The 27,063-nt window shown below is 44.0% G+C and overlaps 1 protein-coding gene across 1 annotated transcript in view; it reads left to right on the top strand.

Moving 5' to 3' along the window:
* Positions 1-8,817: 8,817 nt before the first annotated feature.
* The window catches only part of LGR4 (leucine rich repeat containing G protein-coupled receptor 4), a 72,362-nt gene continuing 54,116 nt past the window's right edge, over positions 8,818-27,063 (top strand). Inside the window, exon 1 of the mRNA XM_027705301.1 lies at positions 8,818-9,002. Coding sequence (XP_027561102.1) covers positions 8,818-9,002 — 185 coding nt within the window. The remainder of the gene's footprint in view (positions 9,003-27,063) is intronic.

The raw sequence follows: 27,063 nt of genomic DNA, 5'->3' as shown, positions 1-27,063 counted from the left end.
TTTTTCCATATTGCAGAATCCAAAATCTGATTGTTGTGGACAGGCACTGTGTACCTTAGGCGTTGGTCATCACACATAATTAGACATACAGTGAAACTAAAGCAAGTATTAATTTTGATGAGTATTTGAGAATTTTTCTCCAAAATCCTTGCAGAGGATTTTTAGAACAGTTCACAACCTCCTCCAATCCTCTAAGAATCAGGATTGTGTTGTATTCTGCAGTGTACAATGACAGAACAAATGGTTTGGCTCCAGAAGCCCTCAGTCTATTGCTGCAAAATTGTAGTTTTTGTGGCTGGCACTGTAAGATAAATGCTTCTGAGAAGTGGGGAAAAAAATACAGTAGAAGAAAATGAAATAAGAGTTTTTGCAGTTTCCTGTGTGATTTTATTTGAGGCAATTTATAAATTTTTCTTTTTTCCTCCAAGGAGTACAAAAGTGAGCCTGTCCCTCAGCACGAGCAAACAGCTTGAGATGCAAAACTCTTGGTATATTTATTAAAACTTGTTATTTTTTTGCTGAATTTTTTGCTGTTATTTTTTTGTAACCTTGCTGAAGCTGAGAGCCTGTCTTGCTGCTTCATGAAAGTGTTACAGAATCACAGAATGAATTAAATTGGAAAAGACCTCTGGGATTATCAAGTCCAATTTATGACAGAACACTACCCTGTCAATGAGACCATGGCAGTGAGTGCCATGTCCAGTCTTTCCTTAAACACCTCCAGGGATGGTGACTCCACCATCTCCCTGGGCAGCCCATTCCAATATCTAATCACCCTTTCCATGAAGAATTTCTTCCTAATGTTCAACCTAAACCTCCCCTGGCACAGCTTGAGGCTGTGTCCCCTTGTCCTGTCGCTGGTTGTCTGGGAGAAGAGACCAATCCCCACCTGGCTACAGCCTCCTGTCAGGGAGTTGTAGAGAGTGAGGAGGTCTGTGCTGAGCCTTCTCTTCTCCAGGCCAAACAACCTCAGCCATCCCTCACAGGACATGAGCTCCAGATCCTTTAGGAGCTTCGTTGCACTTGTCTGGACCCGCTCCAGCACCTCAATGTCCTTCCCGAATTGAGGAGCCCAGAACTGGACACAGCACTCCAGGGGTGGCCTCACAAGTGCTGGGTACAGGGGCAGAATCACTTCCCTGGACCTGTTGGCCACACTATCCCTGATACAGGCCAGGATTCCACCGGTCTTCCTGGGCACACACTGGCTCATGTTCATCCATTGTTGACCAGCACCCCCAGGTCCTTTTCCACTGGGCCACTTTGCAGCCACTCTGCCCCCAGCCTGTAGCGCTGCAGGGGGTTGTTGTGGTCAAAGTGCAGGACCTGACACTTGGCCTTGGTGAACCTCAGGCCATTGGTCTGTGCCCATCAATCCAGCCCGTTCAGATCCCTCTGCAGGGCCTTCCTACCCTCCAGCAGATCGACAGTCTGACCCAGCTTGGTGCTGCCCATGAATTTGCTGATGGTAGACAGACTCAGTCCCCTCCTCCAGATCATCAGTAAACATATTACATAGAACTGGGCCCAGCACTGATCCCTGGGGGACACCACTGGTGACCAGACACCAACTGGATGCAGCCCCATTCACCACCACCCTCTGGGCCTGGCCCTCCAGCCAGTTCCTAACCCAGCAGAGAGTGCCCCTGTCCAAGCCATGGTCTGCCATGGGAGAGGGTGTCAAAGGCTTTGCTGAAGTCCAGATAGACACATCCCTGTGTATAACATGTCTGTCTGAGCTGCTGGTGCTGTCAAGGCTTGGGTCATGCTGCAGTTTAACTGTGCACAGCAACAGCTTTAGATAAATGTGAGGATGTACTCAAATGACATCGTGAGAATAATTCTAATTAGACAAGCAGAATGCAACTAGGTGAGTAAAAAAAAATGGATCGCTGTGATAAAGGTTTGCAGTTATTTAAGGAATGTGATGGTTCTGTCTTTAAATTTTCAGTCATCTATTAAATGTTGCTAAATAGATTTGTTGCCTGGTCCTAGGTGTCCCCCAAAGTTTTCACTTTCATTTCCACGGCCTGTGGAAATTTATCAGGGGCTGATAACATTTGTTCCCCTCCACTGAGAGTATCCTGAGAAGCGTCTGGCCCTGTTGGGGGCCATCAGTGTCAGCATGTGTCAGTTCTTGAATCAGCACTGTGAATATGCACTGTGTTTTACAGAACAAAACTTGAACCTCTCTGCATGGCAAGCCAGAGAGAAATTGTGGGAAATGACTTAGCAGTGAGAAAAAAAGACAAGGATAACAATATTGGCAGAGAAGGTAAAATAGGATAAAATAGGCCCAAAATTACGAGTGGATGCTTATGTCCCAAATTTTGAAAGTAGCTTAGTGTCTGATAGATTAACTTGATGATAAATTCTAATTACTTAGTGTTCTTTCCTTCCTCCCCCCAAGATACAAAATAGTTAAAATAAGGCTGGGATTCCTCAGTTACTCCAGCAGTAAGGATTCTGCTGAAGCCTGGTGAGTCAGTTGCCTTTTAACTATAAGAGCTTTACAAAACTGCAATTTAAAGTCAATCCTACCAAAACTATGGCACCCACAGATTAGTTATGTTTATACAGCTTCAAAATATGAATAAAAATATAAATTTTTTGTTCCGCTGTAGTATTTGAGTGAGAGACAAAGAACAACACAAAATGTTGGACAGTGGTGAGGAATTGTGTGCTATAGGAAAGCAAACCCAACACTTTTGTTCATCTTTAAGGCTCCATGTATAGGAAGAAATCAGCGACCTGGTCATTTCAGAGAATGTGCCAAAGGTATCTGGCACGTGTGCAACGTGATTTAAATCAATCATTGCACCTAGGATGTTAGTGAGTTAATTTATACTAACAGAAAATTCAAGTCAAAACTGATGGGGTGTGTATCCCCTCAGTCTTCATCACAACACCAAAAAGAAATAACTTGTTAGCAGTGCACTGAAAATTGTTCAGTACCAAATGGTTACATTATGGTTAATTGTTCCCTTACAAGATCCCCTGTATTTTTCCCTGTCTATGTCTTTTTCCAGATTGTTTGAGTTATTCTGTGATGATGATAGTTAATGTACCAAATCAAGTCCTCTTTGATAAAGGATTTGAACAAAAGGATCTTATTCTGTCTTACGTAGGAGCTGTAATGATATTTGGCTAAACATTTTAGGATCATGGGCATGTGCTGGGAGTAATTTATCATTGAAGATAAGTTTACTCCTTTACATTACTTGGGGTCTACTATAATTCTTCAAAATAGTGTTTAAATAGGTTTACAGCTACATAATCCTTAAGCTGGCCCTCTGCAGAGGCAGATTTCCCCCTTAAAGCACTGCTTTGTTTAGGTTTTTTAATTCCTGGTATAATGTCTTGCCTTCAATTTTATACTGGCCAGCACTTCAGTGGCTTATAAAAAAAAGTTAATAACAGGTTGTGTGACTTTAAAAATGTGATTCTTTTTGTTTCCTATGGAGGATCTCAGAGAAAGGGGTATGGGCAGGATGGGAGCTGCTCCAGGGTGGCAAAGCCCACACTAGATGCTGCCTGAGAGCCCCTGTCTGCCCCTGCCCACCCCTCACCCAAAGTGCTCTTCCTGCTAATTCTCAGTTGGCCACACATGGTGAAATATGCCAGAATGCATAGAATACACATGGGTGGATATGGACGTTGCCTTTTTTGCTTCTGGTCTTAGTCTCCATGCTCTTCCACATCAAACCCCATCAAATCCCAACGAATTCATGTCTTTGAAGGGGGGTTTTTGCCAGAAGCAGTTATGTTGCTGGACTGTTTTGTGGCAATAAAAGAAAAAAATCCAATGTCCATACTTTTTGTATTTTTTTCCCTTCATCTCTCAAGCTTTCCCAATGTCTTTTCAATGAATGTCTGACAAAAGTTTCACAAACACCTGCCTATACATTGGTCTCTAAATCCTGAAGAACTTATGCAGCGATGCAACATCAGTTCATGGTGCTTTCCAGTTTCCCAAAAAAACAGAGCATAGTTTCTCCACGGCTCAGCCAAAGTGAACCTTTCATCTATTTTTTTAGTTGACTTGATTGTTAGATCCTCATGTCCTTTACCTGCTTTAAAGCACACCTTGGGATTTTTCTCTCCTTTGCAGTTATTTTTTTATTAAATAAGCTAATTGCTGCCTTATGCTGTATTTTGAGGGATGCTTCTTGGAATTTGTGACATTAAGGACTAGATTTTTAAACTATGATAATTTCAAAGACCAATTTTTAGTTAAGTGGGTCATTTAGTAAAATGTGCCCATTTTTTTCCCAGCTTAAAACACCTCGTAGACCTTTGTTACATAAATAAACCAGCCTTGCAAAAAACATTAGAGTTTTCCTTATAAAGGAAAATAAAACCAATAAATGCCTGCAAACAGGTGCCTGCATAAGAAAGTGAGAGAAATGTGGGTTGTTGATGGAGAGGAGAGAGCAGTGCTCTGACAGTACTATCAAGGAACAGGCAGAGGTTGAAAAACTAAGGAAAGTATTAATTTGCCAGGATGAGTTATGGCCTAAATGGAAGCAGCAAAGCAGTATTGACTGAATGGAAAGGTCAAATGGATTGCTCCTAGGACAGGAGTTTCGAATAGGGAGACTTGAGAGAGCTGCACTATGGAAAATACACCTGAAGCCACGTTGAGAAAATTAACGGAAAGGTTGGAATCAGATAAGGATTTGAGAGGCAAAGCTGAACTGTTCCAGTGTTCCAAAGCATGAAGAGAAAAAAAACCCCACAACTTTGCTATTCTGCTTTTACTAAGGATCTTTTGTCCTTTTTTTTCCAGAAGAGAAGTTGTGTTTCTGTGGGCATTGCAGGCCACCACTGCTGCAGCACAAAGTAAGCTCCGTGCTACTATTCGTCTTCCGAACACCAAGCAGGCACCGAGGGCCATTTCTGCTCCCATTATCTTTGGTTAGTCAAGTGAGACTATTTGCAGGGTGAGTATAAGTGCTTTGTTATTTTTCTTTGCCAACTGTGGAAGAAAAAAAGGTCACTTTTTCTTGTGTGGATTGGTTTGAATCTGTTTCGTTGGAGTATGTCAAGATAACTCCTTTTAATTTTTTTCCCCTACTATTCTGGTTGCTGCTGCTCCATCACTGTCCCTGAGCACAGGCACAGAGGGTGACATGAATGCACAGTTTTTGACCCTGACATTTCTCAGAACAACATGGCTTTGATGATGCATTTCCCTGCCAAGATCGACCAGGGAGAAGGACAAGAGATAAACATATGTGTCTGTATTTGTGTGGCAAAGTTTTAGCATACATTGGTGGGTTCAACTTTGAGAGCTTCGTATTTCTCACAAGGTGCAGAACAAGCACATAGCCTGTTATTAAATGACCTTACTTTTGCACTGATGGTGTTCACATAAAATCAGTGTGTCAGGAGTAGGATTCCCAAGTGGAAGAGAATAACATTTTAGTGACTAGGTAAAATAGTGTTAGCACTTTTAGAAGAGAGTTAGGAGTTGAAAAAACTTGAGGAGAAATGTAGGAGGTGGAGGTGTTGGCTGGAGGATCTATATTTCTAAGGTCCCCACTGTGAACTCTGCTTTCTTGGGCACAGGTGATATTAAATCTTCAGGTTTCCACTATTTACATGCTTGATTCTTAATTTTCACCAAACCACCACCTTTAAACCAAGACTTTTCCTTTTTTCCCCCCACCCCAGTCAGCACAAGGAAGGTGTCATTAGTCCAGACATCAGCCAGGCGTGGGGTGTCCTCTGGCATGTCAGTGTTGGTACGAGCAGTCCTTGAGAAGGTGAAGTGTAAGGGATGGGTGTGAGGAACTGGACTTTTTAAATTGCCTTAAAACATTCGTGAGCTGTGCAAAGAAGCCAGGAGAGTGAAGATAAAGGCTGAGGGGAGGAGGCCTTAGCTCACAAGCTGTTAACTCTGTGATGGCCCGAGGGGGGACGACTCTTTAGGTGTGCGATGCTTCCCCAGGTGTGTGATGCCTTTCTAAAGACGACCAGCAGGGACTCTCTGGGTGTGTGATGCTTCATCTCCTGTGAGCCAGGCTGTGTCAAAAGGGGCCTTTCTGTGCACACACCCACCTTCACCCTTTACCTCGCTTTTAGCAGGGGTGCCTCCAAAGCGGTGCCCCCACCCCCGAGCCTAAAATGACTTTGCAAAAACCAGCACCTCCAGCTCCCTGCAAAACCAGCATCACTGCCAAACAGCCCCCTCCACACACACATGGGGGAGGCACCAGGAGGATGTATAAACTCACTGAATTTTATATTTCATGGGCTTCTCTCCCCCACCACACCCCGACCAAGCCACCAGCAGAAACAACAACCAAGTTCGCCGGAGACCTTTGAGTGGTGACAATGAACTTTAACTCTTTTTCTCGCTCTTTCATTCTCTTTTATTCTTTCTCTCTCTTTCTTTCTCTCTTTTCCCTTATACATTTTCTTGGGCGATACATTTATACTTTTACATTGCTATATTACAACCAAAACAAATACTTGTTTTCCTTTATGCTTTTATATTTCCATGTTACCATCGATAATAACAACCAAAACAGCTATATATTGTTTTCCCTTGCAATCAAATTGTTCTAGAATAAACCATATATATAAAAAAATATATATATATATATCTGTAAACACTATTATATGTTTACATGATCGATACTGATCATCTAGTATCGATTTACTTTAATTCACACCAAGGGATTTATTAGCAAAATACAAAAGTTACTCCTGCCTGGCAGGGCGGGTTGTAACAATGGTGTCCTCAACTCCTAACTGCCCTGCACCAGTGCCAGGCCGGGGTTGCTGTGAGCTTCACTGTGTGTCTGCTGGGAGCAGTCTGCCTCACCCCTGACATGTTTGCCTTACCACGTTTTGTGCGGGTATTTGGGATGTTTTGGATGCGATTGCAGGAACCTGAAGTAACTGCTGCCGCGCCATGTGACACCCTTGCACAGTTGCTTTTACTTTGCATTGCAAATCTGCTCCTGGCTTCGGGGAAGCTGGCGGAGCTCAGTGTTCGCGCAGCGATGTGGTTCATCCCATTTCCCTGCTGCGGTGGAGGCAGGTTGTCAGTCACTGCGCTTTCTGTGCTTCTCCATCACCTACCCGCAGAATGAACAGACAGGTACCTGCCTACCTGCACGGATCTGTGGTGTGCTCTCTATGTGTTTGTGCTGTTTAGGTTGGGCTGCACAGACACCTGCCTGGGTGTGACTCAGGCTGGGCTGGCGGCGGAGCTGGGCAGGCAACTCCCCAGGTAAGTTCAGAGCATCAAACGAGACATGTTAAGTAGGTGGTGTGAGTGTGCACCAGGACAAGTGCTTGCTTCAGTCTGCTCTGTGGGCTCAGAGCTCGTTATGGGGTCTGGACCAGAGGGAGCCAGCAGTAAGAGGTCCCAACTGGCGTTACCCAAGTGCTGCTGTGATATCTCCAGTGAGATGTGGTGACCGTGTGGATCATGATGCACGGCTGAGATGAGCTGAATGTGTGCCAGGCTTATTCCTGGCGGTGGCTGCCGGTTAGAAACATCCAAAAGAAAGCATTAGGAAAAAAAAACTTGGTTAAAGAGAAAAGCAGGACGCAGAGGGTGATGGACGGCACTAATGACAAAGATGGATGGGTTTTGAATTTTGTTTAGCACTCTTTTTAAGGCACTAAGGAGAAGAGGACGCAGACTGGCACAGGTTTGGTTTCGACGTACAGGTTGTATAAAAGCCAGGTACCACGGCAGTCTTTCGTGTGGGAAGCAAACAGTTCTTTAAAAGCAAACCAGTTTTGAGAAGAGCTCGGGCTGCTTTGGGAACAGGAGTGTGAAATGCTTTATGTCCCAGAGGCAGAAGCACGGCATGGCCCCCTGTCCTCGCTTCCAGGGGATGGATGTGCCATGCCAGCTGGGACCCTCTGGTACCGGACCCCTCGTGGGGCTGCCTTTATCTCCTCCCGCTGCATGTCAGGTCTCGGTGCCGGTGCCTGCCGGCTGCTGGGGGATGCGGGGCCAGGCGCCCTCACGCTCCCGCCGCGGCAAAGCCAGAGCTGGAAATAGTGTCCTGTGATCCCAAGGCCCGGCGCTGCCCTTATTCACAGGCCCGCCCGGCTCCAGCCCCGCGGCTCCTGCGCTCATCCCGTCCCGTTCCCGCGGGACGAGGCCCCGGAGGTTCCCGGGGGATCCCGGAGGTTCCCGGGGGTCCCGGCGGCGCCCGGGGAGCGGCCCCGGGGCGCGGGGGGCGGGGCTGCCCCGTCGCCAGCCCCGCCCACCGCGCCCATTGGCTACGACCGAGCTCTGCTTTGCATATTCCCCGCCCCGCCCCCGCTCCGCGCCAATGGGGGCGCGGGGGCGGGGCCTCATTAGCATGCGCACCCCTGCCCTGGGCGCGGAGCCGCCGCAGGACCGAGGTCCGGGAGGGGCGGGGGCGCCGAGCGCAGCCCCGGAGCCGCGGCCGCCGAGGGGCCGGGGACCGGCCCGGGACCGCCACGGCCACGGCCGCCCCCGAGCGCTGCCCGCGGGGCTGAGATGAGCGGCGGCGAGCGGCGCTGCGGGCTGTGCACGGGGCGGGCGGGCGGGCGGCGGAGGAGGGCTGACTTCCCGCTGAGGCAGCCCTAGAGCCGCGCCGGACGGAGGCGCCTCCTTATCTTCGCTCTTTCTTTTTCTTTTTTTTTTTGGCCGTTGGTGGGCGTTCGGGTTTTTTTTTTTTTTTAATTCGTTTGTTTTTTTTTTTGCGGCGGCCGGCGGGGCTCGGTGCGCGAAGGGCGGCGGCGGAGGAGAGCGGCAGGCCGAGCCGAGCCGGGCCGGGCCGGGGCAGGCTGGGCGGCCGGCGGCCGGCGGGGCCGGCGATGCGGTGCCTCGCTCTGCTTGGCCTCGTCGCCTGGGGCCTGGGGAGCTGGGCCGGACCCAGCGGCGGAGCGTCCCCCCCTCCTTGCCCGGCCTCCTGCAGCTGCGACGGCGACCGCGGCGTGGACTGCTCCGGGCGGGGGCTGGCGGCCGTGCCCCCGGGACTCAGCGCCTTCACGCACGCCCTGTGAGTCGGGGCGGGGGCCGGGCGGGCAGGTACCCGCGGCGGGGAGGTACCTGCGGCGGGCACTGGCTGTCTGTGTGTCTGTGTCTGTGTGTCTGTGTGGTTGTTGTCGCTGCTGCGGGTCCGGCGCGGCCGCCTCTCCCGGCCCGGTGCGCGGCGGGGCCGCCGGGCCGCACGCAGGGCCCGGCCCCGCTGGGGCAGGTGAGGGCGGCGGGGACACGGGCGGCTCCCCTGGGCCCCGGCGGGCGGACTGAGCCGGCCGAGCCCCCCCCCCAAGGGATCGGTTTAAAAGGCCGGGAGGAAGCTGCTGTGGCAGCCAGAGGGGAGGTCCCGGGGGGGTTCGCCGTCCGGAGCCGGGGGGGAGCTGCTGCCCGCACATGTGTGTGCGCGGCGTGAGGTTCCTCGCCCCGAATCGCCTTTCTCCTCCCCGGTTTTCTCCAGGAACCAGTTCCCGGGCTAGACAGATTTCTCCCAAGGCGTTTTCAGTCCGAAGCACGCACAAGTCTAGTTAAATAAGGTGCCTTCGCTTTTACAAAATCTCTCGCTGCGTTGAAGCACAGGGGGGACCTTGAAAAAAAAAAGGACAACCCAGCGTAAACAAGCGTCGAAGGTTTATCGAGTTTTGCTTGAAGGTGGAGAAAAAATATAAACTCTTAAAACACTTTCTCCCGTATTCTGTGATAATATTGTAAAGCAGGCACAAACTGGTAGATCTTGTGTTGAGTTTTGGTAACTTTATTATTAAAATTTTAATTGAGGAATGAACACTCCGTTCTGTAGAGACATGACCGAAGAGGGATTTTCAGCTTTCAGTATGGTAGCTTTGCTAATCCACAAACTTGTTAAGTTTCACAATAAAACCTGTCAGTCTTGCCCCACTCCTCAGCGCAGATTTCACAGGGTGGAGCGAGGTCTCGTATGGGCCAGTGGTCAAGTCTGGTATTACTAAAGCTTCGCTGCGTTTACAACATGTAACACAGCACACTACGGCAAATGATGGCGTGTGGTTTCACATCGGTACTGAACTGCTGTTTTGTCAGAATACAAGAGTGGTGTATGCTTTCGAAAATTGCGCTTTTTTTTTTTCTTTCTCTTTGTTTGCCTACACTTAATATGCAAAGGGAGTCTGATTCTTAGTTACTGGACGTTTTGTTTGCTGAGGAGGTTTCCAGTTTCTCCTACCTATTTGTATTGTTTCTTTCTTTTAATTGTTCAGGCTGGGTGGAGGAAGATTACTAGGCCTTTTCCTTGTGTAGCACTTGAATGGCAGAAGTTACAGGTCTCTCTTTTTTTTACGTGTGCTTAAATATGTTATTCCCTTTTTTGTGCTCAAATGGTGTTATTGGGACCTCACTTTGTGGTGGTTTTTTTTCTGTCTGAAATTGTGGTTTGTGAGTGTTTGGGGTAGGGAGTCAGGAGCTGCCATTGTGAAGCCTTGGACTTGCTGGGAAGTTGTCTTCTCTTTCCTCCGCAGATAAAACCGGGGAGTTACCCAAATTCATGAAGCTCTTGAAGCTTCTTTGGTAAAAGCTGCGTTTAAGCGCAAGGTTTTATGGCTGCTGTGTTGTCTGGCTGTCTTGTGAAATGGGCTCGGTACATTCCTGCGTGTCTGCAACATGGCATTCGTTGTCTAATGGGCACGAGTTGCCATAACCAACACCCATTAGAGATAAGGCTGCCAAAGACTTGCAGTTTGTAAGTTCCCTCTTACTGTGCAGGTTAATTTCCCAAAGCCAATGGCAAAAACGAGAGGAGACCTCCACAGCTTCAGTGTGCTTCGGGATGAGGTTTTGTAGCTGTTGGTTTTATATTCTTTAAACAACTGAAGAAACTTTGTAGCTAACTCATTCTGTGGCAGTGAAGGATACTCTTGATTCCCATTTGTGTTTAGTTCCTGTTTCCTTATTTACAGAAGGAAAAAAATGGTGGCTTCTTGGCACTTCAGAGCTTGACTAGTCTGTCTCTCTTGTAGCAAGGCCACTAGAAGTTTAGGATATGTAAAGGCAGTTTTGGAGGCAATAAAAAACCCGTTTCCAACCTGCTGGGATGTGGCAATGTATAGTTTTCCCAGAGATGCAGATTTGGTTTGTGTGGAGAAAAAAGCACGTGAAAATAAAATCACCCCCCCAGCTGATGTGTTGGTGTCATGGCAAAGCGCCTTAGCTACGTGAAGAAAGCTCTTCTATGCTGTCTGTCAGGCACCATAAGGATGCCAGGAAATCCCCCTAGCATTGCTATGGGCCTTTTTTTTTGATTATAGCCATGGCAGCAGAGAGCCCGTAACGTGGAGATGGTTGCAGGAGTGTCACAAGTGATGTTCTGTGATTCCAAAGCAAAGCTGTGCCTGGATTTTTGCCAGGAGAGAGCAACTGAAGAGAAGTTGCTCACGATTAAAGTCAGCAGTGAATGAGTTTCAGGCCAGTTGAGAACCATGGAAGGGGGTTGGTGTTTACTTTTTACTACTTCTGTTTTCCTGCTGTCTTAATTTCTTTGCATTAATTCTAGTAATTTAACCAAGCTTCAAGGTGCTGCCATGAATGGTTGGGCAGGGGGTTTTTATAGAGTCTTGAAGGCACATCCTTTCAGATTCCCCTTCACTTTCCTTATTTCTGTTTACTCAGCTTGCCTTGATTCCCTTGCTGATTCCTGGCTTACTGTGGTGGTTGGAAAGCAGGGAGAGAGGGCTGGGGTGATAGCAGGGGGTTATATGGTTACCAAAGTACTGGGAGGTCACGTGAGGGTAGTTGCATCAGACCCAGCAGCTTGGAAAGATGGAGTATCTGCTCATTACTTTTGAGTCACCGGGGCCCTTCAAGAGGTGGAATTTGAATAAAGAAAGGTGAGTATGTCGTCCCAACCACGGTTCCCTGGGTAAAGAGATTTTTGGGACACGTGCAAGTGCTCAGAAAGGAGAGGTGGCAGCACTAGAGACAAACTGTCTTAAGGGGCCGGATGGGATGGGATGAGATGGATGGGGAGGAACACAGAGGGAGTCAGGAGGACATAACCAGAGATAATTGCTTGATACTTTTACTGTAGGCAACCATTTGTTCTGTATAATTTAGGTAGGTGTTTATGTAACTCTTAATTACCATCTACCTATTTTTCTGTTTGTGAAGGTTGATTTTGCTTTGCTGCAAAATAAATGTTGTCTGTGCAAGTGATGCCTGTGCTAGAGTGTGAAAACGTTGTTTGTTTGGGTTTTTTCAGTGCATTGTGCTCCTGATCTTTCCTATGATGTTTCACGTGCCATATTCTAGAAAACATTCATGCAAGTGAAAGGAAGCTATGGTAGGGCATATGTGTGCTGGTATTTCTCATGATGTCAGTTTGAGAACTCAAATTCCAGTTTGGGATGTTTAATACATGTGTGAGTCTTGTTTAGGAGACGAAAGGCAGATAATTCTGCATAATGACTTCGGAGACATCTTGCATGGGCCTGGCTGCTTTAGGGTCTTGCCTGACAGCCATGAGCAATGTAGCCCTGTCTCAGTGCACTTGAAATAAGAAAACAGTACAGATCACTTTCATTCTAGTGCTTCTTGCTTGTATTTTCAGGGAATGGCAGGGTCCCTTGCTTTAATTTTACTTTCTTTGAGTTTGGAAAGGTGGGCTTGTGAGCTCTGGCTGCCCTAGACTAGAGGACAGACCTTCAATCATCTTGGCCTTTTGGGTTTTATTACTCATTTAACCTAATAGTGCTGTCTTTCTGTGTGCTGTGTTATGTACTAGCTTTATAAGATCAAGATATGGCAGTTGAGAAGATCCTTTTTTCACTTATTTCATACTGTGGGTTGTTTCAGCAGTCACAGGGTGTTTTGGTATGAATGCTATCTGGAAGTGCCTACACACTCTCAAGTTTGAATGAGATGCCCTGCTTCATCTATATATAAATGGCAAAATGATATGGTTCTGTGTGGATTGAGCAGAGCTTGCTCTATTTTTTTTTTTTTTGTCTTTTTGTCTGTCACTGTTATTTTTTGTAGCGTGGTGATAAAATGCAGTAGGGAGATCTGAGATGTCTTCTAATACATGTGGTACAAAGTCACAGATATTTAGCATCCTGCTACGGTCAGGTAAGCACAGTAAGGACTTGGTTGAGTTCTGTGAATGCTGTCTAACAGAGTTGTTATGGTGAAAAAAGATGTCCAGACGTGACCTTGATTCTGGAAAATGTGGCATAATTGCAGTCCTCCTGAGATAGGACTTATCTAATTAGAGGTTTGAAGGTTTTGCAGTTAAACCATTTAGTTTTTCACTTGCCTGTGCCACATACTGATGGGATCACAAGTAATAATTCCATACTTCTTTTGGAAAGACACAATCATTTCAATATGAATATTCCCATGAGTCAACAAATGTTGTTACATTTGTACAGGCCCCTGAAATCCCACGGATGGGAGAAGGACTTGAGTTTGGGGCAGCATCCAGTGGCTCCAGCAGCAGTCTCTCCAGCCAATATCACACAAGGATTGGAGTCTTTATGATTCATTTTAAACTGGCTGTTCATCTGTCAGTCTTGTAAAAAAAGTAGATGCTCTTAGGTAGTACACACAAAAGTGAAGCTGTTGATTCAAAGTTTATTAAATATTTTTACCTTTTTTATGTTTCTGTTGGTAGCAAATTTGGTGTTTTCCTCTTTTCCTTTTATCCCTCCCCTCAAAAACCCCAATGCTCTGCCATAGCATATAATTTCTCAGGTATTTGGCATTTATTTTGTACGTTGAGCTCATTTGTATCAGCAATCTGTAATTTCTTGTTTGATGCTTACTGCCAGAGGCTTGTAAGTATGACTTTGGAGAGTAAATACTAAGATAAGTCTGCAGCGTGGAAAAAAGTTGGACTTTAGTGTAAGCAAGTTTATGCTAGTAAATAATTACCTTTTCAGTTCTTGAGAGGAATTTACTAGTAACTATCTGCTTGGGAGGGGAAAATATGGAAGCTGTAATATAAGGACTGAAAAACAAAACAAACCCCAAAGAATCCTCCTCTGCAGGGATCTATCTTTGTTTTGTCTTCTACATCTAAGCCAGCAATTTTTGTAGAACACAAGCTCTTATTTACTCAGAGAAAATTACTGGCCTAGATTTTAGAAGGGCTGAGCACCCATATCACATTTTAGAGAGCATGGGAGCTGCGGTGCTCCGGGAGTGTCTCTGAATGTCAGAGGTCCTCTCCTCACCCTTGTGCTTTTCCTAAAAGCTTGTTCCTAAAGATGAGCTTCTTATTGGGAATGGGCAGGAGCTGATGCTGTGTTTATGTTCTGGAGGATTTGCCAACAACCCGGGTTTGCCTGCTCCTTTTCTTGCAAACGAGCAAGGGATTGAAATGGATGGGGCTCTTTAGCTTCAGCATGGCTACATGAACTTCATGGCCAGAAGTTGTTCTACTGAGAGATGAATGTGTTTCAGGCAGCAGCCCTGTGCTGCCAACTTGTGGGTTTGGGGCTCTTTGCAGAAGAGCAGAAAGTCAAAAATCTCTTGAGGAAGAATTAGAGAGCTCTGTGTGATCCTAGAAATAGGAGACAAAGGTTGGAGAGGGCACTTAAGAGATGAGGAGAAGCAGCCACTCCTATTTGAAGAAACCTGTAAATTGAAGCAACAGAGATTTAAATGTTACAAGACCTTTGCTAACAGAGGTATCAACAGCATTTCATGGGTTAGAGGTCCCTGGCCATCCTCCCCACGTGTTAGGACTCACCATCTGCTTCGGCAGTGACCTGGGATTTTACTACAGAGAAGTGCTCTTCTGTAGTCTTTCATGCCTGCTGCAGTTTTCTGATAAGATGTTCTCAAACTTTGGTCTGAAAAGAGATTTCTGGTCACGTGATATTGGTTCTTAGTGCTCTCCCACCACTAGCTTGCCCTGCTCAACCCTTTTGGGAAAGCAGAGGTAGATTTGCTGGTAGATGGGCAACCAGTCTGGTGATGCAGAATTGCAGCAACGGGTGTCACAGGAGCTCACACAGGGGAGAGGAAGATCTTGGTGTTACCATGTAAATACTGCCCTCACTATAAATATGTGTGACAGTTCTTGTTTCAGAATCAGGCCCAGATTTATTATTTTTTTTTTGTTCCAAATAAAGCTGGTGTGTCCAAACTGGAAATTAGGTATAAGGGGTGCCTGGAAAGTGTAATTAAATAATGAAAAAATGCCCTGTGATCTACCTGGCAAAAAAATTGACCTTTTTACTTTTTTTTTGTTTAAGTGCTGTTTAAGTTATTGTACCTGTCAGTGAGTTTCACGGAAGTTGAAATTTCCCAATATTTTCGAATCGTATGTCATTTGTTTTAAAATACATAGTTGAAATAGCAGGATCCATTTTATTTTACTGTTGAGTGATTTAACTGTTACAGGATTGTGACAAGGTCAGAACTTTCCACTTCCCAGAAACGTATTACTGTTGCTGAAAGATTAGGGCTTCGCCATGAATTTGAATGATATAATACACCTCTCACAAAACAACAGAGGGGACTGTAGTGATCTCAAAAATAACAGCTTAAAGTTGGTGTCTGAAAACTGCTGTTGAATTTGAATGTGTGATAGCCAACTGATGGCATCACACAGAATGTCAGCCAATATGATAACATGATTTAAAAAAATCCAGGTAGCTATTTTTGAACAGGTGATATTGATATATGTTCCCTGGTGGACTGTGAGGGATGTTTGTTTGTAGGAAATAAGAATATCACTTTATGAATTTTTATCAGCCTCTTTTTCCCCATGTGTTTTTCATATCTGCTATTTACTGAGTTAGAGGAAAGTCATATATTTGTTTGGTGGCCTCTTTGGAGTTAATAAAACTTTGGTGAAGCTTTGGACATTAATTTTTTAAAACCTATTAAAAAGTATATTATTAAATATATCTTGTTTAATTTGATGTCTTTGCAAAGGAAGAATGGTCTCCATAGCATGGCAGAAATAAAAAAGTTAATTCCTTACGTTTCCCTTGTTTTTTTTGCATTTCTGTCTGATGAGCACAATTCAGTAAGGACACGTGTGAAGTTATGAACGTGTGGAAGATAAGAGTGATATATTTTTTTCAATTGAAAAAGGTTTCCTGTGTTTCTCAAGTCATAGCAGTTTTAAATGTATTCAGAGGTTTGGTTGTATAATGTGAGATAAATATAAAACATCTAAGGTCTGTTGCTAAAATTTGGTTTTTTGTTGATGTTCAAATCTAATATTGATAAATACACATGTAATTAAAAATCTTGCTTTATAACTTGGTTACCTGTTGGTAATTCAGACAATGGCTGGTGAGTTTTGACAACTCAACCTCAAGATTTTGGCACACTAAAGGTATAATTGAAGTAATTTCTGGGTTTGAATTTTTTTTGTTTTGTTTTTGATCTGAAAATCAAAATTAAATTTAAAAATTATGGAAGTTTTTGGTTTTTTTTTTTTTAGGGCTAGGGAAACTATTACAAAACCCAAAAATACTATTGCTTTTTTTTTTTTCTAAATGTAGTAATTAATTCCTTTAAGCTTTGCACTAAAAATGAAGGAGGAGCCTCTAATCATTATGGTCTGGCAGATGGGATTGAAGTTGCACAGAAGGTGCTGTCTTTGGGGCAGAAAAAGAGATCTTCTTTCCAAGAGAGCACGTGCTCATTATTTACCTTGAAGAAAAGGTGAAGAAGAATCCAAAGTCAGGTGAAGTTGTTGAGAGGCCTCTGGAGAGCACCCTCAGAAGTCAGGCCCTCGGAAAGTAAACAGCTCTCAGTTGAGCATTTTCTTCCTAAAATATAAAGACTTTTTTTTTTCTTTTAAAGTGGTGCACCTCCTCCTCCTTTCTTCTCTCTCTCTCTCCAGCCAGTCGTGGTGGAATGCCAGGTCTTGCAAGGACATTTTTTTTTCACCCTAAAACTTTTCAAGCAAATGCGTCTGGACTTTTAAACGGCGAACGATTAGCAGTGAATCATAAATGAATGTGCAATTTCAGAGGTATGCAGGGGAGGCCCAAACCTGTTTAATTTGGCTTAATAATGCAACTGCAGATGCAGTTGCGTGTTTTATAAGGTTGCTCTGCCAAGATGTTTTTTTATTTGGGGAGCTTTCCCATCACCTCCCTGCCATCCGCAGGGTCGCGGATGAATGGCCTGACCCGGCGCCCCGGCGGGGAGAGCAGGCGTGTCGCTGACAAAGGCAGCATATGGAATATCTCGTTCCCATCTTTGCCAGCCATGGATGGCGGGGCTGTAAGGGCAGGGGGGTGGGGACTTCCCAACTCTGTGGTGGGTTGGCCATAAGGTTTGCCACGAGCTGTCAGAATGCTCTGGATGTGCCTGGTGCTGGGTGTTGCTGCGGCACTGAACCCCGGATGTCGAACGACGCTGGTTGTGTTTCATTCTTCCCTGGGTGTTGATGCCTTAAGCCCATAATGATTTTTTATTTTTCTACCTTATAAGTTTTATAGGTAATAGAAGTAGATTTTAGAAACCCTTTCTCCCTCCTCCCCATAGTACCCTTTAGTTTATACATTCCTTAATCCTCTCACCCCATTCCATACCCCCCTATCACCCTACCTCCATATCCAGTAGAAAATGTTTTGTCTCTTGTCAAGGCAAGCCTGTCTTGTTTGAGGAACGCTTGTATCTTGGCCTAAACCGCAGGACAGAGTCAAGGAACTGGGTCACCCTGCTCTCTGTACCCCGAAGATGAGGAAGAATGATGAAGAAGGGGTCCCAAAAAGCACCCCAGACCCAATTCCGAGAGGCGGGCCAGGGGGTGGACCAGGCCAAAAGTTATAGGGTGGACACACTTGGGATTGGCCAGATATTGCTATAAATGTAACTTCTCGGGCACAGCCTGGGGGGCGTCATGTAACATCTCTTTGCCTTGGCACAATTAAACCCTTTCTTATCTCACCCCAGCTAAACAGCTCCTAGATTTTTTTCTTAGCACCAGCAGAACAGGCATCAGTGTGATACCAAGCAATGTTTTTTTCTCAGTCTTTTGGGTGCAGTGGTGGTTGGTATTTGGCATTCAGGAGATGTGAAAGGTGTGAGTGCAGGTGTGGGGCTCCCGCTGGGACGGACCTGGGGATCAGGTCTCCTCCTGCGCCCGTTACTTCCCCTTTCGGAGCACAGAGTGAGACCTGCTGTTCCCTGCCATCCAAACACCACAAGGCAGTGTGTCAGCTTGGAAAGTGAGAGTTTGTTTTTCCTGCACTCAGGACTTTGGGGTTCTGGCAGGAAAGTAGGACAGTTTGCTCCTATTGCAGGAGGAGAACATGGTTGCAAGTCAGGAAAGGACACTTGGGGAAGCTTGTTGCTCCGTGTCAGAAGGACTTGGTGGTGTCCAACTTCAATCCTTTCTTTGTTACTAGAATTTGATGAAAAGGATATCCTGACTGTCCTTTTTAAAACTTTATCTTGTGTTACTTTAAAAAGAACTACTACTTCAGAAGTTTCCTTGCTGTTTTTCTAAATGCTGATCCAGAATAGTAGCTGATGTAGTTGGTTCATCTGGAAAAGTGAAGAGACTCTGAAACCTGTGACTTCGGAGTGCAGCCCTCTCTCTCTCTGGGGCAGAGGGTCTTTCTGTGTGGAAATGTGTCTGGTGTTCTTCACTTGGAGGAACTGGTGGATCTGCTCTTCACTCCATTCTTGCACATAAAAGCTGTAAAGAGGCTGTCATCTTTTTCAGGTGCTCTGGTTGGAAGCCCTAGAAACGTGCTGGGGTTTTTTTAACTAGGGGAAACCTTTCCCACACTGGGGGACATACTTGTAGTGCTCTCAGCAGTTCTGTGAGCTGCTCCTGCAAATTAGGAGCCCTTGAACCTACTGAAGGGACCCCTGCACTATTTGAAAGTTTGGTGCCAGGTCCATCTCTCTTTAGTTGCAGTTTCATTCAGAGCAGCTGCTCTCTTGAGGCATTAAATGCTCACTGTGCTGAGTGGCCCTTTGGGGTCTTGGTGGCCTTCATGGAACTAGACAGGGAAAGTTGAGCTGGGGAGAGAAAAGGATATAGTCCTGTGTAAGGAGTCCTACTCTGAGAATGCAGTTACTGATGGTTTGGGCCTACACAGGCTTTTGGTAATTTTTTAATGCTGTTGGTTTTAACACTTGGGTTAAAAAAAAAGAAAGAAAAAAGAAAAAGAAAAAAAGTGGATATGCTAATGTTGACCAGACTGTTAATATTTTACAGAACTAGTATGAGTCTTGCTAGGTGTAGAAAATCCATGTCTTTTCCAAGGGCAAATCTCTGGCTCTGTGCTAAGTGTTTACTAGAGGTATTATATCTCTTCAATATCCAGGTCAATCATTTATTTAGAATTGACTTGCTCTTGCTTGACATTTTAAACAAAATTTCAACTAGTTTGTTTACATATTGGGTTTTTTTGACCTGCTTACTGCAAAGACAGGTCTCTAGTTTCCAGACTAAAAACGTACACTATCTTGATGTTTAGGAGCCTTAAGCAGGAATTTAATTTGTTTTCAGGATAATAAATGGCAGTTGTTTATTTCTTCGGCAGAATCCTTTGCAATTGTGCAACAAGACCAGTTTTTCCTCCTTAAAGTTCTTCAGCTCTCCTAAGTAACTGTGCCAGTAAAATAAATCTACACATTCAAAAAAGGCTATTGTTAAAACAAATATATATAAGAAATCCTGCTTAAGAGTAGGACTGCTTGCACTGTCACTATATCTTCACTTACATAAGATAATTTTTTTTCCCCTAGTAACTTGCTGCATCAATGGGAGAAATTCTGTAACATACATCAGATAAATATCCAAATGCCCTGGATATTTTTCTTGCCAAATATATTCCCTGTGTCCTTCAGGCAAAGTCCATCACCTGGTCTTGGTTGATTCAGTGTCATCACGAATAGAGAGCAGTGGAATGATAATGTAAACATTTAAAAATATTCCTCCTTCGTGCCATTTTTCAGCGAATTTGCCCCTGTGAATTTGGTGTCCTCTCTGATTTATTTTACTATAAAAGGGTTACTGAAGGTTTTCTCCGCTGTGGGGGAGTGTGTGTGTGTGTAGGGGAAACATGAACATTTATACAGAGAATGTGAATGGAGTTTGGGGAGTCTGCCTTCATGTTGCCTAAACAATCCCACTTCAGCTTGCCCCTACCTTAATTTCCTTCCAAGAAGATTGTAGGTAGGTCTTGCTAACACACTCGAATATTTCAGTGTTCACTTCCCCTATGTGATTTAACATGCACAAGCTTAATTATTCTTTTCTGGCCTAGGGAGAGATTTCCTTCCAATAATTACCTTCACTGCCCTTTACCCTTCTGCACATTAGTTTGTTTGGAGAAACATAGTTGCTCGGTAAGCAATTCCAAACAAGGCAGTGCCTGGAGCTGTCTTGGAAACGTAAATTATACCTTTTAAATAGCATGTTAAGCTTCAGTTTGCAGAAACTCAACTACTAGATGTACTGAATTAGCAAGCCCTAAACATTTCTTCCTTAACTCAAGGCCCTGTGAGTTCAGCAGGAAAGCACCAGTTTACACTGCACTTCAATACTGTAGCTGGGCAATGCAGGTACAAAGGAAAAGACATTCAGGTTAGCAAACAACATCCATTAATTCAACCATTTCTTTCTACTAGCAGCTGTTTAGTCATACAGTATTTAAATGTCAAAAGAAAATGACTCCTTATGAGATGAATGTGATGCAATGCTGCCAGACTGATTGCTCCTGTGATAGCAAAGAGATTTAATTTTAATCTTTTTAATCTCAGTTTAATCTTGTGGAAATTTCTCGGGATCACATCGTTCACTTTGCCTCCCATGCTGTCCTTCCTAATACACAGTATGGATGAAAGAAAAGAAAATCCAAATAGTAAAGACCAACGGGAATTAAGTGTATACATTCTTTGTTAAAAGCTTTTTCATTTGAAGTCAGTGGTAGTTAGAAGAGATGTGACTGATCACCTCTTGGTACAGAATTATTTCTAAAAGCTTTTTCTTTTGAAACTTTTATTAATCTATAAGATTTACAAAATACAATCTGATATGTCAAAGGGGTGGGATGCTTCCCTTTCTATCATGTTTACCGTAAATAGTACTTACATCATTTTAGCTATTTTGTGGTAAATATAAAGAGAAGTAGCAAAAGGTTCCATTTGTCTTGGACCTTTGAATATTTCATGCTCTTATTAAGATGGAATAATTATATAGCTCTAGTTTAATGACACAGTAAGTATTTGTAAAATTTACTGTCTCAGTGTATATGGAAAAAATAAACCATTTTGAACTTGAGAAAGCTATCTGTGTTTTTAAATTACACTACCTTCTTCATTATATCCTGGTGCTTGTTCAAGAACAGCCAAAAAGTGATCATGTTTTACATGTTTTCTCACTTTTTTCTTTAAGGTAGTCTCTTAAAGCTCTACTCTGATCAGTTGTGGGATTACCTGTCCCTCAGCTAAAGGGTAAAATAAACCACTGCATCTGGTTTATACCTTTCAGGTTTGGTAGCCAATATAAGATGTGTTGTTGTTTATTGTGGAATCTGACGCGTAAATGCAGAGCACTACTTCATTTCTGGTAGCTTAAATATTGACTTTAGTAGGTGCTTTGTATTAAAAATGAGAAGAGGTTACGGTTTGTGAGTTTCAATAAAAACCTTCTCACCCTCTCAACTTTCAGGGCATTAATTTTTTTTTTTTTTTTTAAACAGTATCATCATAATTTTGCTGGTGATAAATTGGAACAACCGGTGTGTTAATGGTAGTAAAGGATTAAATTGGTAATGAGGAAGCAGGGTGTCAATAGCACTAAAGTGACTGCATGAGGAGCAGGTTTCAAGCTGCATGGCAAGTTTTACTGGCCCCACTTTACTGATTCAGTAAAACTCATAGTCTTTCAAGGTAGAAGAAACCAGACTTCTTTGAAACAAGCAAGAACAAGACAAACCAGATCTCTTTATTAATGGAGCCTGGGAAGGATATGTTTTTGTCCACCTTGCATCCATTATAGTTGTCTTAATGTCAATTTACACTGATCAGTGGCCTTTAGGTAAGGCCTACAGTGTATTTCCTTCACTAGAGGATAGCTATGATGAAGTAAAAATATGCCCATTTTTGTCATGTGGAGATAGCCAAGGAGATGAGGGTTCACAGGCCAAATTTTTTTCTTGGATTTCATGTGTAAAATGCATATTTCTGGAAAGATGCATGTGCTATTTCTATCTATGAGCAGGCCAGAAATTCAGGCAGATGACTTGATTGCCTCTTGTGGGTCGCTTGCTTTTCCCTCACACATGAATTAGATGTGTTTATATAAAAATTGATCCTGTGTACATGATTAAACTTGACAAGCCTTAATCTCTGTTGCAAAGAGGGTGGACTGGATAGTTAATGTGGTAGGTCTTTGTTTTTCATGTAAATACTTGTAATGTTCTGCTTGCATTAAGTATGCTGATTTTTTTTCTTGACAATTTAGTGATTAAAATCTGCTCAGTTTTAAATAGGTGTAGTCATTTAAGTACTGAGAACAAAGTTAAGCTGAAGGGAGAACTTAACCTTTTAAAGGAAATTACTAGTAATAAGTGCTTCTTTGACCTCTTACTTATAATTGCAAGTGATGGCTAGTGGTTCTTTTTGGCAGAGGGTTTCTGGAAAGATTTCCTATGCTTGTATACATTTTCCTTAAAAATTAGAAAATATGCTAATTTTTAATTGGTTTATATTTATGGGTCAGCAATGATAAGTATTATTATTTTTATTTATGTTAGGGTGGAATCCTGAAGTCCAGAGCTCTCCTACTAAATTTGGTTATCACAACTATCCGGTTTGGGGGGCAATTCCTGACTAACTAAGTCATGCTGGTGATGTCAGGATAGTTTTTGGAGGATTGTCTGGTTTCATGTTTTTTTCACAGGATCACATCATTGTTACAATTGGAAGGGACCTCTGGAGATCACCCAGTCCAACCCCCCTGCCAAGACAGGGTCACCCAGGGCTGGTGACACAGAACACATCCAGGTGGATTTGGAATGTCTCCAGAGGGGGAGAGTCCATGCCCTCCCTGTTCCAGTGCTCTGCCACTCTTAATGGAAAGAAGTTCTTCCTCATGTTGAGGTAGAACATCTCATGTTTTAGTTTATGGCCATATTTTCTTGTTTGCTTTGGTTTGGTTGTTTGTTTTTTTTTCCCTAGACCGCTGCAGTTTAGGCACTGAGCCATGCAAGCAGTGAGAGGCAAAGCCTTACCCTTGTGGGGGCTTTAGGGTGCATGGACACACTGGGTCTTGCTTTGCTTTTTCACATTATATTGCAGTGGCATATTTTCACATTATATCACAGTTTTATCGGATATTCTTGCAACACTTTTATCCGCTGGATATGAATTTGGATTGTAGTTTATGCATCGGGTGCACTGAGGGTGACATTTCATGCTTGTTCTTTTAGAATGTGAATTACTTTTCTTGCTCTTTGCTGCTAGAGAGGGGTCCCTCCTGAACTGCTGTGGTAAATAATCACAGAAATTGTCAATAATGTAACAGAACTTGAGTGCAAACTCTTCCTTGATCAATGTTGAACTCTGTCAAGGTCAGTGATACAAGATGTTCCGATAAAGGCTTGTGAACAGGCTTTCCAAAAATGTGTGCTTGGAGTTAGGCCTTCAAACCAAGTCATGCAGACATTGCTGTGTTGGTTTTTTTCCCCTCCTTATATTTTAGTATAGTTGCATCATATTTTCTTGTAGGAGGAAACAGGAACACCATGTAGGACAAGTGATAGTCATGTAATATTTGTTGGGGCCTCAATTCAGTGGTCTAAGGTAAGACTAGAAAGAGATTTTGATGTATAATACCTAAGTAGGCAGTCTGATCTTTGAAAAGCAAAATCACTGAGTACCATTGGATTACCATTCCTGAAAGGCAAATTACTTCCTTGATTATGTGAAACAGAATTACAAGAAGTTGACTCTTTGGTGCATTTTTTTAAAAAATAGGTAAATAAAGGTCTTAGCTGATTTGTACTCAGTTGCATTTTCATAAAATCATAGAATGGTTTAGGTTGGAAGAGACCTTGAAGATCATCTTGTTCCAAACCCCCTACCATGGGCAGAGACACCTTCCACTACACCAGGTTGCTCAGACCCCCATCCAACCTGACCTTGAACACTTCCAGGGATGAGGCATCCACAGCTCCTCTGGGCTGTGTGCCTGTTCCAGTGCCTCACCACCCTCACAGTAAAGAATATCTTCCTCATATCTGATCTAAACCTACTGGCTTTCGGTTTGAAGCCATCCCCCCTTGCCCTGTCACTACACGCTCTTTTAAGTAGTTTTTTCTCCATTTCTTTGGTAGGCTCGTTCAGGTGCTGGAAGGCCGCAATTTGGTCACCCCAAAACCTTCTCTTTTCCAGGCTGGGCACTCCCAGTTTTTGCCCAGATGCATTCAGTTCTCTTTATAGCATGTGGTGCTTGTTAAAGAGTGCCTGCCAGATACACAGGTAGTGTAAAGAGGGGGATTTTAAACCATTGCTTTTTGTGTTCATTCAGATTGGCGCTTGTAATAGAAACGCCTTTGTTCTGTTCTCTCCTTGTGTTTTGCGGGGTTTCCGTCAATCATAAAAAGGCTGTTCCGGTTTTCTTGCAGGGGAGAATTCCCAAAGCTTCAGCCTGTGGTTCTTTGACGTGAAAAATACCCTCTGCTAATGATTTTGGTAGTTTTTGGCTGGACTGGCTGGGCCGGTCCTGGGAGGAAGCTGCCTGTGCGCCGCCTTTCACAGGACAAGGGCATTTACAACATAATGGACTGAGGCTGCAGCAGCGCTGAAGGGCTTGGGCTGCAGTTGGCCGGGTGATGGCTTTGTTAGGTGGTGGTTGTACCTGGTGCTCCCCACCCACCCCTGTGCCCTTCACCGCATGCGCTGGATGCCCCACAAAAACCAGCAGCCACGTTATCCCGCTGTTTGGAATGGTTTGGAGTGGGAAAGGATCGGACGATTAGGTTTCCGCCATCCCCAGCCAGCATCTGTGAGGATGATATTTCAGTAGTATTTTCTTAAAAACCGCTTTGTTTCCTATTTGTGGCTCAAACACTGCAAGTCTCTGCAGCATTTCTGTTAAGCAGCGTCCACCTATGCTGCTGAAAAGCAGAGGTAGCCCTCAAATGTCCTTTTTGAGACACAAACATCGGTTCGGTCCTAAGTAGTGGAGTACAGATTACCTTCATGCATATTAAATGCCACGAAGCCACTTACCCATCAGGGTTTAATACCTTAGCCTTCACCAGCTCTATTTTCAAACAACGACAGTGTGTCCATGTGCAGCCTCAGCACTACCCGGTCCTTTCTCAGCTGTCTGCTTCAGGATGCCCAGGGATGTTTCATCAACATGCTTTGTTCCACTTGCCTTCGTTTTGGAAGCTGCTGTCTTGTGATGGATTTGAGCGAGCTGTTGCAGTTGGGCCAGTTTTCTGCCTGCCTGTATTTACTTTTTTTTCTTGACGTAGCAAGGGAGGTACAGCAGAGAGTGGGAACTGTAAGCTTGAACTTCTCGTTATTGACGATAATATTTAAAAGCTGAAATGTAACAGTATTTCAGTTGTGAATACATGGAAATTGTGTGTACTGCTTAATGTGTTTCAGAAATCCCTGTTACTTTTCTTCCTTAAATACAAGAAAACAGGCGTGTAATGCCTCATTGAAAGAAGCCTGTAGGGGTGCTTTGTGAGGGTCTTAATTAAGGGCTTTGAAAGACTAAACAAAAGGAAAAAGAAAATGCTACAGGGTTATTGTTATTCCAGCCCATTGGCTCGGAGAGCTGACCATCCATTGGTGCCTTCTGTCCTTTTGGGAGCTGAATGACACTTTTGTTCGTGGTTAACAGAGGTGAAAGAAGCCAATTATTGGCTGTCTTTTCCACAGGGCAGCTGCAGACGGATTTCACTGCAGGCAAATATGGACTCTTCTGCCACAAGGATGGTTGTGATGACAGTTATTTTTGTGGAATTGTATGAAAGAAAACAGATTTATTTTTTTTTTCCCTTCCAGTGACTTGTGTAGATGTTTATTGAAAACTACTGTGAATATGCTGGTATGGAATGGGAATGTGTGAGGGACTGGATTCCCCATACTCTGCTTTTTCTGTGGGTGTGTGAGTGAGTGAGGTTTTTTGGGTTTCTTTTTCTCCTCATGCTTTTTTTTTTTTTTCTTTGAAATTGCAGTTGATTTTAGCTGTAGGTTTTTCTAACTGGTGTGCAGTGTGCATTAACCCTCTTGTGACTGCCAGCTCAGGCAGTGCTGGCTCCTTTGTGTGCCACAGTGATGGAGAGACAACCTGTGCAGGTCAGTGGGAAGCCCTACAAAGGCAGAATACGTGTCTGCATGCCATTAAGGACCTCAAAAAGTGCCTCTGTGCCTGAAACTTGTCACCCCTTCTCCCACATCCCTACATTATAAAAACCCTTTTCCAAAACTCTTATTTTTATAATTCAAAATTAATTCTTTCCCCCCAAAATTTTCTTTGTTTCAGCCTCTAGTTGCAGTTTAAATGTGTGAAGAGACTCAGCTGATTATGAACCATGTTCACTGACTGGATTCTGGAGAAATCTCTTCCAGTTTGGGGCAAATTTTGAGCAAGGATCCATGTCTCAGTCAGAGTTGATCCATCTTTGTTTGGTTAGCTGCTCAGCAGGCCTGTCAGGGGATGGGGTGCTTGTGATGGCCTCTTTGCATTTAGGCAGAGTTCATAATAACAGTATTAAACAAAAGGGAAAAGGTGATGTTCCTCATCTTACCTGTCACTCTGCTGCAGGTGAGAGGAGAGTCTGTCTGCCTTTTGTCCTCAGACCTTTGGAGGTGGAAGTGCCTGTGAGTTCATTCCTCCTTCATCTCTTTTTGCATAAAGAGGAGTTTTTGTGCAGCTCTTCTCTAGGAGTGTCCTGGCAGATGTTTTGAGCAGCTTTCATTTCAATTCACGTCTAAGGTTTACTGGAAGCTCAGGTTGATGCTCAACCCGTGTCTTCATATACATAAGGGACTTGGACATCCATCTCAAATCCAAAAAAAAGAGAAATGTAGCTGAAACCAGAACAAAGATCAGGAAGCTTGTACAAAGCTACTGAGGCTGTATGGATTCTGATATT

Source organism: Neopelma chrysocephalum, unplaced genomic scaffold (genome assembly GCF_003984885.1).
Source record: "Neopelma chrysocephalum unplaced genomic scaffold, ASM398488v2 Primary Assembly neopelma1_323, whole genome shotgun sequence".
Classification (NCBI taxonomy): Eukaryota; Metazoa; Chordata; class Aves; order Passeriformes; family Pipridae; genus Neopelma; species Neopelma chrysocephalum.
Note: the sequence above shows the minus strand (reverse complement) of the source record. Positions and strands in the feature narration are given on the sequence as shown.